Below are 15,233 nucleotides of genomic sequence, written 5' to 3'. Positions count from 1 at the left end.
TTATATAGTTATATATTATGGTAAATGGGAACCAGAATGGTCTCTGTTCCGGCATTTAGTCATCTCCTTCTCTCCCAAAATTGCTTCCATTCCTGGATTTGCCATTGCTGAAAAAGGAACCACCAGGGAGATGCAGTTTAGCATCATGGTTAGGAAGGTAGCCTCCAGGTCAGATTGGTGTAGTTAAATCCCAGCTCACCCTTTATTAATTCATCTTGGGCATGATTTAGTTTCAGTTTCAAGTGGCCTATCTGTAAAACAGGTTAATTACAATATCTACCTCATCAAGCTGGTATGGTGATCAGCTGTGTAAAGTGCTGGCACATTATAAACGCTCACTATGTTGAAAGGAAAATGCACACTTTTATTGGTCCTCCATTCCGTCCCACATTTAACCAACACAAAATTCTGTGGCTTCTCTCTACTAAATATTTATTGAATCCATATTCCTCCCCTCTAATCCCACCACTATTAGCCTATTTGATCATTGCTTTCTTGGACTATTGAGTCTCCTAAATGATACTCATTGCTTGTCTACCTCTGGCCATACTGTAAACTGCCACAGAATAATATTCCTATATTTGACTACATCACGTCTCTGTTCAGAATTTCTCAATAAACCCTCATGGTCCAATAGAACAAAACTGATATTTCCAGCATTATATACAAGCCCCCTCTGGAACTGGCCCTTATTTTCCCCCACAGTGTCATCCCTGCCTTCTCCTCCTCCAGTTCACAGCCACTCCTATCTGTCCTTTCTCATATAACTCATGGCTCTCTTACACCATTTCCTTGCTCATTTTATTCCTTCTGCTTGAATTTTTTTTTGTCAATGGTATCTGCCCCTTTCCAGATCCCATCCCTATCTGCTTGCCAAAAACCCCACTCTTTTCAAAGTCACCATTAGGAAGACTTCTTGGATCACCCTCAAATGATTTCTCATCCCCTTTTTGTATATTCTCATTATATTTAAGTCCTTAAATGACCATAATATTATATTGTAATGATCCATTTCACCACTAGAAACTTGGAAACTTCTTGAGAGGACAGACGTGTCACCTTCGCCATGATCCTCAGCATGTAAAAATGGAATCTGGGTTCTGGTAGGTACTCAGCAGATGAATGAGTGAATGAATGAATGAATGAATGAATGAACAAATGAATGAACTTAGAGCTAACATCTAAGAATTTACCAGTCCCAAATATATATCCCAAATATTTGGCCACAAACTTTTAAACTTCCTGGAACATCACTTACCAGAAGTTCCAATTTAGCCTCGATTCTCTAAAATACATCTCTGCTTAGATATTTCAGAGAAATTCTTAAGAGTGAACAAATGCTTCAATGATTCTCTAATCAAATAGACATAAAATCATTTTCTAGAAAAAAATCTAGGTTGTTCTTTGTTCTACTCATCCCACCCACTTTGTCCTCAATCTGCTCTGAGACCAGACAGAATTAGAGGGATCTGATTATATTCATTTTGTGTTTTAAGAAACAAACAGTTGAGCATTACAGTGGTGTGAGTTGTTCCCTTTGTCTCTCTCCTTCAATTTATAACTAGTAGGACATCCGTAACCCAATAGGGTTTCCTCTGCATACCAAAACACGATGCTCGGGAGATCTATACATCTCTATGTGGTGAGAGATCTATACATCATACAGATCTATACATCCATACATCTGAGTGTGGATTAGACGGAGGGTCATGGAAGTGATGGAAGCAAGGGTTCAGTGTCAGAACAGAAGGAGACTGAAATTCTAAAAAAAGAACCAAACAGACATTCTGGGGTTCAAGAACTCAATCAATTAAAGACTGCACCACAAAGCACTAGAAGTACAGCAAATAAGACAGAAGAGAGAATAAGTGATCTGGAAGACAGGAATCTGGAAATGTTTCAGGTAGAGGAGAAAAGAGCTTCTATATTTAAAAATATTTTTTAAAAATGGGACATCTGGGTAGCTCAGTGATTAAGCATCTACCTGGAGTCTCAGGATTGGGTCCCACATCGGGTTCCCTGTATGGAGCCTGCTTCTCCTTCTGCCTGTGTCTCTGCCTCTGTGTGTGTGTGTGTGTGTGTGTGTCTCTCATGAATAAATAAATAAAATCTAAAAAAAATTTTTTTTGAAGTGAAGAAACCCTATAAAAGCTATTAGATTCCATTAGAAGAGCCAATGAGAATAATGAGTATACTACAAGGACAAGAGAAGAGGAAGGTGGCAGAGGGATTATTTAAAGAAATAATAGCTGAGAACTTCCCGAAGCTGGGGAAAGGACTAGACAAACAAGTCCATGAAGCTAATAGATCACCTTATCATATCAATGTGAAAAAACTTCAAGACACATTAGAGTGAAGCTGTCAAAAGAAAGAATCTTAAGGGCAGCCAGGGAAAAAGAAACTAATCTACAAAGTAACTCCTGTTAGACTATCAGCAGATTCCTCAGCAGAAAATCTACAGGCCAGAAGAGAGAGGAATTATGTATTCAAAGTATTGAAACAAAAATCATCAGCCAAGAAAACTCTGTCCTTCAGCAATGTTATCCTTCAGGCAAGAAGGAGAAATAAAAGCTTTCTCAAACAAAAGCTAAAAAAGTTCACCACCAGTAGGCCTACCTTACAAGAAATGTTGAAAGGAGATCTTCTACCTTAAACAAAAGATAAAAGTACACAAAAATTCAAGTAAAGTGATAAATAGAATCACAAAATTCTAACTCTATTTTAGAATAAGGTGTTAAACAACTATAACATAAAGGCTAAAGGCGAAAATCATTTTAAAAAAACTAGAGTGATTACAATTTGGTAATAAACACATAGCGTTAAAAAGGGATAATCTGTGACAAAAAAATATAAAAAGACGGAGAGGAAAATGATAGACCCTGTATAGACAAATGAAGGTAAGTTGTTATCAGCATAAAATGGACTATTTATTTATGAGACACTTTATAAAAACCTCATGGTAACCACAAAACAAAAATCTAGAGCAAAGATACAAAATTGTAAAAAAGGGGAAAGTGAGCAGATTATCATGGAAAACCACCAATCTAAAAAGGTAAATAGAAACACAAAGAAGGGGGATCCCTGGGTGGCTCAGCAGTTGAGCACCTGCCTTCGGCCGAGAGTGTGATCCTGGAGTCCCAGGATCCAGTCCCGCATCGGCCTCCCTGCATGGAGCCTGCTTTTCTCTTTGCCTGTGTCTCTGCCTCTCTCTCTCATGAATAAATAAATAAAATCTTTAAAAAAAAAAAAAAAAAAAGAAACACAAAGATAAAGAAACAATAGAGACATAAAACAACCAGAAAATCAGACAAAATGGTAGTAGTAAGTCTTCACCACTCTAAATGTAAATGGATGAACTCAATCAGAAGGCATGAACTGGCTAAATAATTTTTTTTTAAAAAGGACCATATTTGCCATCAGGAGACTCACCTCACCTCCAAAGACAAACACACAGATTCAAAGTGAAAGAGTAGAAGAGAATACTTTGAGCAAACAGTAACCAAAAGAAAGCAGATATAACTATACTTACATCAGACAAAGCGGATTTTAAGCCAAAAATGTAATGAAACAAAGAAGATCATTATATAATGATAAAGGGGTCAATACACTAAGAAGATATAACAATAATAAATATGTATTCTCCCAACCTCTCGGCATTGAAATATATTAAGCAAATATTAACAGATCTTAAAAGAGAAATAAATAGTCAATACAATAATAGTACAGGACTTCAACACCCCATTATTAGCAATGGATAGATCATCCAGACAAAAAAATCAATAAGGAAACATTGAAATTAAACCATACTTTAAAACAACTTAGCTGAGACATATAGAACATTCTACCTAATAGCGGCACAATACACATTTTTCTCAAGCACAAATGGAAAATTTTCCAGAACAGATCATATGAGAGCTCACAAAACTAATTTCAACAAATTTAAAAAGACCTGACATACCAACTATCTTCTCTACAATAACATGAAATTAGAAATCAACAGGAGAAATGTGAGTAGATTTTACAATACGTGTAAACTCAATAACACAACACTAAATAACCTACGCGTCAAAGAAGAAATCAATAGGGAAATAAAAAATTATCCAAAACAAATGAAAATGAAAATGCAACATATCAAATTTTGTGGGATGCCCAAAAACCATCCTAAGAAGCAAGTCCCCGCCCCCCAAAAAAGAAGCAAGTCTATAGCACTAAACGCATATATTAAGAAATTAGAAAGATCTCAAATAAAAAAATCTAACTTTGTACCTCAAGGAACTAGAAAGAGAGAAACAATTAAACACAAAATTAGCAGAAGGCAGGAAATAGTAACAATCAGAGTGTAAATTAAGTAGAGTCCGGGAAAACAATAGAAAAAATCAACGAAACTAAAAGCTGCTGCTTCAATAAAACAAACAAAATGGGCAAATCTTTGTTAGGCCAAGAAAAAAAAAGAGAGAAGGCTCAAATAAATTTAGAAATGAAAAAAGAGACATCACAGCTGATACTACAGACATATAGATAAGAAATGGATACATTTCTAGAAACACACAACCTACCAAAACTGAATCAGGAAAATAGAAAATCTGAACACACCAATAATGACTCAAGAGACTGAGTCAGTAAAACTCTCAACACCGGAAACTCCAAGGCCAGACAGCTTCACTGGTAAATTCTATCACACATTTAAGGAAGAATTAATGGCAATCCTCTTAAGACTCTTCCAAAATATTGAGAAGGGTACACTTCTCAAACTCATTTTACAAAACCAGCATTGCCTTGGGTCTATACAACAAAAACTATAAGACTTTGCTGAAAGAAACTGAAGAAGATGCAAATGGAAAGACATTTTGTATTCAAGTTTCAGAGGAATAAATATTGTGAAAATGGCCATACCACCCAAGCCATCTACAGATTCAATGCAATTCCCATAAAAATACCAAAGGCATTCTTCACAGAAATAGAAGAAACAGTCCTAAATGTATGTGGAACCACTAAAGGCTCTAAATAGCCAAAGCAATCCTGAGAAAAAAAGAATAAAGCTGGAGGGATCATACTTCCTGATTTTAAATTATACCACAAAACCATACTAATAAAAACACTATGGTACTGGCACAAAAATAGATCCATAGACCAATGAAAGAATATAGAGAGCTTAAAACTAAATCCAAAAAACAAAACTAAACTAAACTAAACTAAATCCCAGCATACACAGTCAATGAATATTTGACAACGGAGCCAAGAACACCCACTGGGGGAAAGATAGTCTCTTCAACATATGATGCTGGGAAAATTGAAGAAATATATGCAGAATAGAGAAAATGACCCCTCTCTCATATCACCCACAAAAATAATTCAAAATCTTCAGAGACTTGGGATCCCTGGGTGGCGCAGCGGTTTGGCGCCTGCCTTTGGCCCAGGGCGCGATCCTGGAGACCCGGGATCGAATCCCACGTCAGGCTCCCGGTGCATGGAGCCTGCTTCTCCCTCCTCCTGTGTCTCTGCCTCTTTCTCTCTCTCTATGTCTATCATGAATAAATAAATAAATCTTAAAAAAAAAAAAATCTTCAGAGACTTAAACATAATATCCGATAGCATAAAACTCTTAGAAGAAAGGAAAGGAAGAAGCTCCTTGATATTGGCCTTCACAATGATTTTTTTAATGTGATGTCAAAAGCACAAACAACAAAAGCAAGAAACAACAAATGGAACTACATCAAATGCAAAAGTTTCTGCACAGCTCTCTGCTACTCAGTTCACAAAATGAAGCAGCAGGTTAGAGAGCAGAGAAAAATTTTACAAATCACAGATCAGACAGGGATTATTATCTAAAGTATATAAAGAACTAAACACAACACTCAAATAATCTGATTAAAAATGGGCTGAACTAAATAGATTTTTTTAAAGATTTTATTTATTTATTCATGAGAGACACACAGAGAGAAAGAGGCAGAGACACAGGCAGAGGGAGAAGCAGGCTCCGTGCAGGGAGCCCGATGTGGGACTCGATCCTGGGTCTCCAGGATCACGCCCTGGGCTGAAGGCGGCACTAAACTGCTGAGCCACCCGAGGTTCCCCCTAAATAGATATTTTTCCAAAGAGGACATCAAAATGGCCAATAGGGACGTAAAAAGATGCTCAACATCACTAATCATCAAGAAGATGCAAACAAGGGCACCTGGGTTGCTATTGGTGAAGTAGATGGCTCTTGGTTTTGGCTCAGGTCATGATCTCAGGGTCGTGAGATCAAGCCCTGTGTTGGGCTCTGCACTCTGCGTGGAGCCTGCTTCAGTTTCTCTCTCCCTGTCCCTCTAGTGCACTTTTTTGCTCTCTCTCTCTCAAGTAAATAAGATCTTAAAAAAAACAAAGAAGATACAAATAAAAACCACAATGAACCTTGTACCTGTTAGGATAGCTATCATCAAAAGGAAAAGACATAACAAATATTATTCATAAGGATTTGGTGAAAAAGGAACACTTACACATTGTTGGTGAGAATGCAAATTGGTCCAACCACTATAAGAAACAATATGGAGATTCCTTTAAAAAATTAAAAAATAGGGGCAGCCCAGGTGGCTCAGTGGTTTATTGCCGCCTTCAGCCCAGGGCATGATCCTGGAGACCTGGGATCCAGTCCCAAGTCGGGCTCCCTTGCATGGAGCCTGGTTCTCCCTCTGCCTGTGTCTCTGCCTCTCTCTCTCTCTCTCTCTCTCTTTCATGAATAAATAAATAAAATCTTTTTAAAAAATTAAAAAATAGATCTACCATATGACCCAGCAATTCTACTTCTGGGAATATACTCCAAAGCAAAGAAAACAGAATTTCAATGAGATTACCTGTACTTCCATGTTATCACAGCATTATTCACAATAGCCAAGATACAGAAACCCAAATGCCCATCATCATATGAATGAATAAAAAAGAAGTGGTACATATATATAATGGGATACTATCCAGCTATGAGAAAGGAAGATATACTCCCACTTTTGATAACATAGATGGAACTTGAGCATATTATGCTAGGTAACATAAGTCAGAGAAAGACAAATATTGTATGATACCACTTATATGGAATCTAGAAAAATCAAACCTATAAAAAAAAATAGAAAATAATGGTAGTTACCAGGACATGAGGAATGTGGAGGATAAGAATGAAGGTGTCTAAGGGTACAAACTTGTAATAAGTCATAAATAAGCCATAGAGATCTGCACTGAATAATGAATATATGTCAATGATATTGTAATATAATTATGTGATAAATATTGCTTCAATGGCAATCATTTTAAAATATATATGTATATCAAAGTGATACACTGTATACCATAAAATCATAAAATGTAACATGTCAAATTTACTTTGGGGAAAATTTTTTAAAAAGAGAAAACCAAAGAGTTGAAGGTAGGGTGAAAAATGTAAAGATCCTTAGAACTAGCTGAAAGCATTAACCATGCTAGTCATCATGACCGCCTCTGAAACAAAGCACCAGACAGCTTCTGCAACCAGGCTCAGATAGAGAAATGTAAGGCAATTAGAAGATTTTGTGCATAAAAGGAAATGTTCCTTTTTAAAAAGTAAACAGACAATAATCTCTGAACAGTGTACAGGAAGGTAAAAATAGTAACTCTGGTACTGGGCAGAGCAACAAAATGGATTTATTTTCTGCTCCAAACTCTTCAGAGTTGCTAAGTTACTCTTCCAGTGTAAAAGTCTGCTAGGAAAGAAAAGTTCCAGTGATAAAATGTGCTTGTACACTACATGAACAAACAAGAAACAAAGAAAGATACTGTACATGAGACACAATTGCATGAGCTCTACCCCCAAGACAGGATGTAGAAGGAGAAAATGAGAAGATGGAAAAAGCAAGAACATGTAATTGGAAACACCAAGTGTGAAATTAAGAATGAGTCTAGTGAATTTGTGCATCAACAGTTGCCTTGTATTTCAAAGGCTCTATCACGTTATTCACGATCAGTTCTGAGCCTGATGATTTGCTGAGTCATAAATTATCATTAAGACCACTTTTGCCTTTATGTATTCCTCACATCGATTTTCTGAAAAAAAAAAAAAAAAAAAAAAAAAAACCAAAAAAACAAAACAGGAAACTAAGAAAATAGAAAATTGAATTTGCTTCCTTATTCTTTGGAACTTCATTTTTAAAGATTAAAAATCCAAAGCAAATTAAATATGTAATTGCATAAAATTCATGACTGAATTTGGTTTCGTGTCAAATTTTCTAAAGGTAAAACTCTGGGATTGAACCCAGATAATGAGTCCTGAATAACCTTAAGTGAAAGCCACATCTGCTACAGAATGCACAGTCATCTTAATGTATAATCATTATAAAATGAAAATTAAATTATCAGTTCTTACTTATTATGGCATCTTAGTATTTTGAATTAAAAGTATCCTTACAGGGGCGCCTAGGTGGCTCAATCCATTAAGAATCTGCCTTTGGCTCAGGTCATGATCCCAGGGTTCTGGGATGGAGCCCCACATCTGGCTCCCTACTCAGCAGGGAAACCTGTTTGCCTCTCCCCCTCCGCCCCTCCGCAACCCCATTCATGATTGCTCTTTTGGGCTCTCTCAAATACATAAAATCTTTTTAAAAAGTACCCTTACAAATAATCCAGAGTCCCCTAATAGTGATCATTCATCCTCTTAAACATTCTGGTGACAGGAAACTCACTACCCACACAGTAGCCTGCCTCACTGTGGATATGTCTTAATTCTGACACACACTTCTTTTTTTTTTTTTTTTTTAAGATTGATTTATTTATTTATGAGAGAGAGAGAGAGAGAGAGAGAGGCAGAGACACAGGAGGGTGGAGAAGCAGGCTCCATGCAGGGAGCCCGACGCAGGACTTGATCCCGGGACTCCAGGATCACGCCCTGGGCCAAAGGCAGGTGCTAAACCGCTGAGCCACCCAGGGATCCCCCTGACACACACTCCTAATGGCAAACTGACCTGGGCCTTCTCAGAACTCCACTCCATGGTCTTGGCTCCACTTTCTGAAGTTCCATAGAATAAACCCAGTTGTTTTCATAGTTTCAGTATCATTTCATTTTCATGCTTGTACTCCCAAACTTGTTGACTCAACTTCCCAGCCACTATGAAAACAACACCACTTCCCTCCATCAACACCATGACCGCTCCAGTCAAAGTCACCATCATGTCCTAGTAGAGAGCTGGATCTGGTTCCCCCCTCCCCCCATTCCCTGCTATCTATTCCCCACAGGGCAGCCAGCATGATCTTTGCTACAGAAGAAATTTTCACTATATCTCACCTATAAATAACCTTAAGTTTTCTCCTCAGTGCTGGAGACAAAGATTCAAAACCCTCAATGTGAAAAAAAAAAAAAAACCCTCAATGTGGCCTATCAAACCTAGCCAATCTGGCCCCTATTAGCTTCCCCAGGCCTTTGGCTATTGTCTTCCTGACTTAACACACTACATCTCCAATTTCTTTCCATTCCTCTATGAAATAGAAATCCATTCTGTATACTATAATTAGTGATTGTTCAGGTCTCAGATTACATGTTCTTTCTTCATAGAAACTTCTAAAAGTGCTTAGAGTAGACCAAATCCTTCTGGAATCTCTCATTGCTCCCTTTACCATTCTGCATAAAATTTATCATAATTTGTTTTATATACTTAATTCCTTTTTTAATAAATTTATTTTTTATTAGTGTTCAATTTGCCAACATATAGAATAACACCCAGCGCTCATCCCATCAAGTGTCCCCCTCAGTGCCCGTCACTCAGTCACCCCCAACCCCCGCCCATCTCCCCTTCCACCACCCCTAGTTTGTTTCCCAGAGTTAGGAGTCTCTCATGTTCTGTCTCCCTTTCTGATATTTCCCACTCATTTTTCTCCTTTCCCCTTTATTCCCTTTCACTATTTTTTATATTCCCTAAATGAATGAGACCATATAATGTTTGTCCTTCTCCGATTGACTTATTTCACTCAGCATAATACCCTCCAGTTCCATCCACATCGAACCAAATGGTGGGTATTTGTCATTTCTAATGGCTGAGGAATATTCCATTGTATACATAGACCACATCTTCTTTATCCATTCATCTTTCGATGGACGCCGAGGCTCCTCCCACAATTTGGCTATTGTGGACATTGCTGCTATAAACATCGGGGTGCAGGTGTCCCGGGGTTTCATTGCATCTGTATATACTTAATTCTAAAAATAGTAATGCTATTATTAATAACAATATCGAATTTTATTGAGGGTTCACCAGTGCTAGGTACTGTGCTAAAAGCACTGCAAGCATCATGTTATTTAATCTTCAGAACAAGCCCATGAGTAGTTACTATTGCTAGTTGTACATCACAGATGAGAAAAGGGCATGGGTGGAAGAGTAGGGATTAAAATCCAGCTTATTCTAGAACCTATTGATGTTCTTAACGTTTCCATATAGTGTTGGTACCTGACTCCTCCACTAATTGTTAGCCCCAAGACACATGGATACCAATATCCAAGGAGCCTGTCAGAAGCAAATTATGGTCCTGTTTACCCAGTGTCACAAAATGAGAATAATGTGTCTGTACATTTCCTCTGTACCACCTCTCCCCTGCTCTTTGTGGCACTCAAATACCTATGAAAAGGAGAAATTAAATGAGTAAATCTGGTATTTTTGTCTTGACATCTCTGGAGACCTCTTGAATTTTTAAGGCACTTTCTAGAAAACAAATAGTAGAGAAGAGGATCAAATTGTAGAGATGAGCAATTTAAATACATTTGTCTGGATTCATTAGCAACAGGGCACAACCTAATATATACAGAATTCAGATTACTCAGAAAAGGGTTTCAGTTCATTTCCTATAATATTAACAATGATAATTGCCCATATTGCTTAAGATTTGCCATTCACCAAGCTCTATGCTAAGTGATTTTCATAGTTACTTTGTATAATTATCATACCAGCTTGATGAGGTTAGTATATTACAGTCCCCTTCTTACTGAATGAGGGAACAGAGATACAGAAAGAATGGTTAAATGTTTGTTCAGAGTCTACAGTTAGTGAAACAGCCCCGGCTGGGCCTGGGCCCCTTAGAACTGTAGGACAGCATTGTGCTCAACAAGGAAAGATTCAAGATATAACCCTACTAACTGTGAGGAGAAATTAATGCAAAATGGTGGGATGGGAGGAGAAACTGAAGGGAATACATCTCTTGCATTTCATCAGAGGTAATGCTAAGTGCCAGGATAGATACAAAGCCAAGTTTAAAAGGAATTGGGCCCAAGAATGGATAAATATTCTATCTGGGGTGATTCTGAGATTTCTGTAATAATAATGAGGATTTGATTCAGCTCAATGGGGCAGGGAAGTAATCTTGAGCCAACTTAGGAGCATACGTTGGTATAGAAATAACAATGAGTCAGAAAACAAGTCATTTATTCACACAACCAATATTTGTTAAGGGACAATCTTGTCCCAGACACTGTTCTGGCCACTGAAGAGCTATGAAACAGACCAGAAAAACTCTTGCTCTTGTAAATTTTTCCTTCTGGTGGGGACGACACAGGCAATAAATAAACAAATATGCACACACACACACACACACACACACACACACACATACACACACACGTATCTAACATGTCAGCACATGGGTGCTGCAAGCTTTATAAAGCCAGAAAAGGAGGCAGAATGTGGATTGGCTGTGGGGGCATCAGGAGCAGACTCCCCAGTGATGGGAAATAACAGCAGAGACACAAGGGAAGTGGGGGGGGGGGGGCTGTGCCATGCACGTATCAAAGAGAAGACAAGTCCAGAAAAGGGAAAAGCAAGGACAAAGATCTGTCATGTCCTGGTAGAGAGCTGGGACAATCCCTGTGAGGTCAGAACTTTGCAAATGCACAGGAAATGATTTTCCTTAAACTACTACTATATTAGTGGCTGGAGCACCTCTTTCTGACTTCCTTTGAAAAATTATTATGCCACATAACATTACCAATTTAAAAATAAAAATGAAAAATTACTTGCAATTTAACATGGCCTTTCTCAGTTTCCCATGTCTTTGACTAGCCTTTTCCCACATCCATGCATATATTTACAGTTTTTATCAGAGTTACAAACAGCTTTACATCCTGTTTGTTTTACTTAGCTTCATATCATATTTGTTTTACAGGTTGTTACAAAGCCTTCTGAATAATCATTCTAATGGTTGCATAATATTTCAAGTACATATACTACTTCCTCTTGGACACTTCAGTGGCTTCCAGATGGTCATCATTACTGATGATGCACAAATATTTTTCTAGGTTTGGATTATTTGGGAGCCCTTCCTCTTCATGAATATTTACATGGTAAATCTGTAGAGACGTGAGATATTTCTTGATCATCCCCATAGGTTTGAAATTGTGAGAATAATTACCTGCTGATGGTATCTGTCACTTTCTCAGAGTAGATGCCTTCTGGCACTGGTTCATATACTGCCTCCACTATCTGCAAAATAGACAGATTAGTGTGATGGACATAAGGAGGCCATTAATATGTACAATACTTGGCCACAATATGAGAGCTACTCAATAAGCATTATAGCCACGCACAAATTTTAATCAGAAAGAAAAACATCCCAACAAATAAAAAATTAACATCAATTAAACAATTCTTGAGCACAGATTGTATGCTTCAAGCTGAGTTAAAGTTAGCCTCAGATTCATAATAAATGATGCGTAGGATAATTTAATGTGCCGATTGTAGGCAGTCCAAACCACAATTAAAAATAAAAGACCAAAAGTAATTTGATATATTTATTTGTATAATTTTCTATGATAAATGAAGACAATTATAGGGGGAAATGTGCCATAGCACATGACGTATATTTAGAAGAAAGGGGGAAAAATGAACTAGATCATGTGGCCCGTAAAACAATGTGCCTGCTTTTAATTGATAATTTTATAAAAATCACAAATGTTCTATTTAGGAAGAAAAAGAATGGCATTTTTAGCAACACAGGACCCTTTTGTCTCCCAACACTGCTTACTTTTGTAGCCAGGGAGAGCATGTTGGTGCTGTAGAAGGGAGGATTCAGAGTTGCCATCTGATAAAGAATGCAGCCTGCTGCCCAGACATCAGCTTTCTCCCCGTACGGTTCACTCTTCAGTACCTCAGGGCTGAATTAAAATAAGGATGTTAATAGATACTGAAAAAGGGAGAATAAATCAGCACAGAAAGAGTCCAATTTTCAAGCAATAGTTGGAGATATGAGAAAAAAAGAATTGAAACTCTTTATCACTAATTCAGATAAACATATTAAAAAGTATCTTTGAATTCTCCCAGACTCAGAAGCACAATCAAACAATTCCATTTTAAGCACTAAGTATCAATGAACCATATAAATATTGCCTATTAAGTATGCAAGAAAGTTTTTATTTCCAGAGACAATCACCTGTCTACGGTAGATGGAACTGTTGGCCTCAGTTCTCTACTGTTTTGGAGATTTTGCAGAACTCATTCTTACAATGGTCTCTTGGGGGGCAGTATTTGTTACCCACCCCTGACTCGATTTTGTTTTGTGTTGCTTTGGCCAATGTTAAATGGAAATAACAGTGAACCAGGCCAGAGAATTTGTTTTAACAAATACTGAGTGCTTTCATTTGTCCTTCTAGGAGATTCTGTTCATTACCAAAAAAGAACACATCGCAGTGGCTGCTGTCCCACCAGCCTAGGACCAGCATAAGATACATGGAGCAGCTCTAACCCAAACATTGCATAAACCTACAGCCTGAAGGAGAACTTGCCCAGAAAACCCAGACCTGTGAGTCTGACAATAAATGCTTATTGTTGAACTCCACTGAAAGTTTTGTGATTTGTTATGCGGTATTATTATGGGAAACTGACTGTTAAGCCCCCTCCCTTTGCTACTCAACTCTAGGCTATAAAGTAGGAAAAAGATCATATTTAAATATGTTGCAGAAAATGACGATATCCATCATGTTCATATCTTCTGAAATTGCACTTCAAATCTGGACATAGATGCTGTCAGTCTTTAAAAAAGTTAAGCTGTGAGAGTTTATGAGTTTGACATTTTTTTAATGTGGAGGGGAGCGCACTTCCCCTGGATATTTTGGAATAATAGAAGTTCCTCTATCATATTTGTAGAATGAAACTCCTCAAAGAGTTGAAAGTACTTAATACCCACACATCCTAAATTATGTAGTTAGCAACTCAGTACAATGATATGCATTTAAGATTATGCTCAGCCCTCTACATAAAAAGAGTAGGGATTAAGAGTTAACTTTGATGGTGGATTAGGGTATAAAGAAACTCATAAATTGATACTAGAACAATATAAATCAATGTTGACTATTAAGAATAATCAACGAGTTGCTATTTTTGTGAGATTATGAAGAATTTAATTCCTCACTTTGGGTTTACATTATGTGCTTGTAGAGGAAAGTATGATTTCTAGGTCTTTCAGCATTTTCATATTTGGTATTTTTGAGTTCAATAATATGTAAATGAATGAACTCTGCTGGTTCTAACTGCATACAAAGTGTCTCCTGTTGTTACCTGGTCAACTGTTCACATTTAAAAAATGCCTTAACAAGATGTAATACCCTCAACAGAAAAAAAAAATCTCCTTTGTTCCCACAGGCAAGTTTCTCAGGTATAATCTATGGAGAAATCAGAGGAGAACTCAGAGGATTTGTTTCATATTTCCAAAAGCTCATGAAGAAGATGCTATGAATGTTCTACCCATTTCCCCTCAGACCATTCTTCCATTTCCTGTTCCTGGTATACTTTCACTCTCAACAGCCAGTATCTATATGTCTTTGGAAGAGAGCCTTAACTTCTTCTCAGAAAATAATTACTCAACCTAAGGCAAAACACCTGTAAGGCAAGAGTTTACTCAGTTGATTGTTGTTCTCATCATTTCATCCCCTCCTTCTTCTCACTGGAGACCACAAACTCCTCTTATTCCCATAGGCATGACCCTTTGCACTGTGGCTTTGCAGCTCACATCAAGGAATGGAGTCTATTTCTCTACCCCTTGAATCTGGACTTGATCTGACTTGCTCTGGCCAAGAAGATGCCAGCAAAAGTGACACAAAGAGATACTTTGAAAGCATAGTCTTTGGGGCTTTCTCTTCCTTCCTGCTCTTGAAAATTGTATGAACACAACTGGATGACTGAACCCAGGTCTGCCTGCTGGATGATGACAAAATCTGGCCCAATCACCTCCAGCACTATTACGTAGAGATAGTCAACCAT

At 37.6% G+C, this 15,233-nt stretch overlaps 1 protein-coding gene and 1 long non-coding RNA gene across 14 annotated transcripts in view; one reads left to right on the top strand and one right to left on the bottom strand.

The window, feature by feature from the left end:
* NEK10 (NIMA related kinase 10) overlaps positions 1-15,233 on the bottom strand; it is a 226,885-nt gene that overhangs the window by 79,942 nt on the left and 131,710 nt on the right. For all 13 annotated transcript variants that reach the window (XR_003141762.3, XM_025461041.3, XM_049100027.1 and 10 more), the window contains 2 exons: positions 13,003-13,132; positions 12,391-12,461 (listed from right to left, as the gene is read on the bottom strand). Coding sequence is in view for 12 of the 13 variants with exons in the window: in XM_025461041.3 (XP_025316826.1) it covers positions 12,391-12,461; positions 13,003-13,132 (201 nt within the window). In the remaining variant the exon portion in view is untranslated. The remainder of the gene's footprint in view (positions 1-12,390; positions 12,462-13,002; positions 13,133-15,233) is intronic.
* LOC112668646 (uncharacterized) lies at positions 1,780-13,791 on the top strand. Its single transcript, XR_003141763.1, has 3 exons — positions 1,780-1,903; positions 12,145-12,322; positions 13,628-13,791. It is a non-coding gene; the product is annotated as an uncharacterized LOC112668646 (long non-coding RNA).

The sequence above is a fragment of the Canis lupus genome, chromosome 23, assembly GCF_003254725.2.
Source record: "Canis lupus dingo isolate Sandy chromosome 23, ASM325472v2, whole genome shotgun sequence".
Classification (NCBI taxonomy): Eukaryota; Metazoa; Chordata; class Mammalia; order Carnivora; family Canidae; genus Canis; species Canis lupus.
This window is presented reverse-complemented; position numbering and strand designations above follow the sequence as displayed.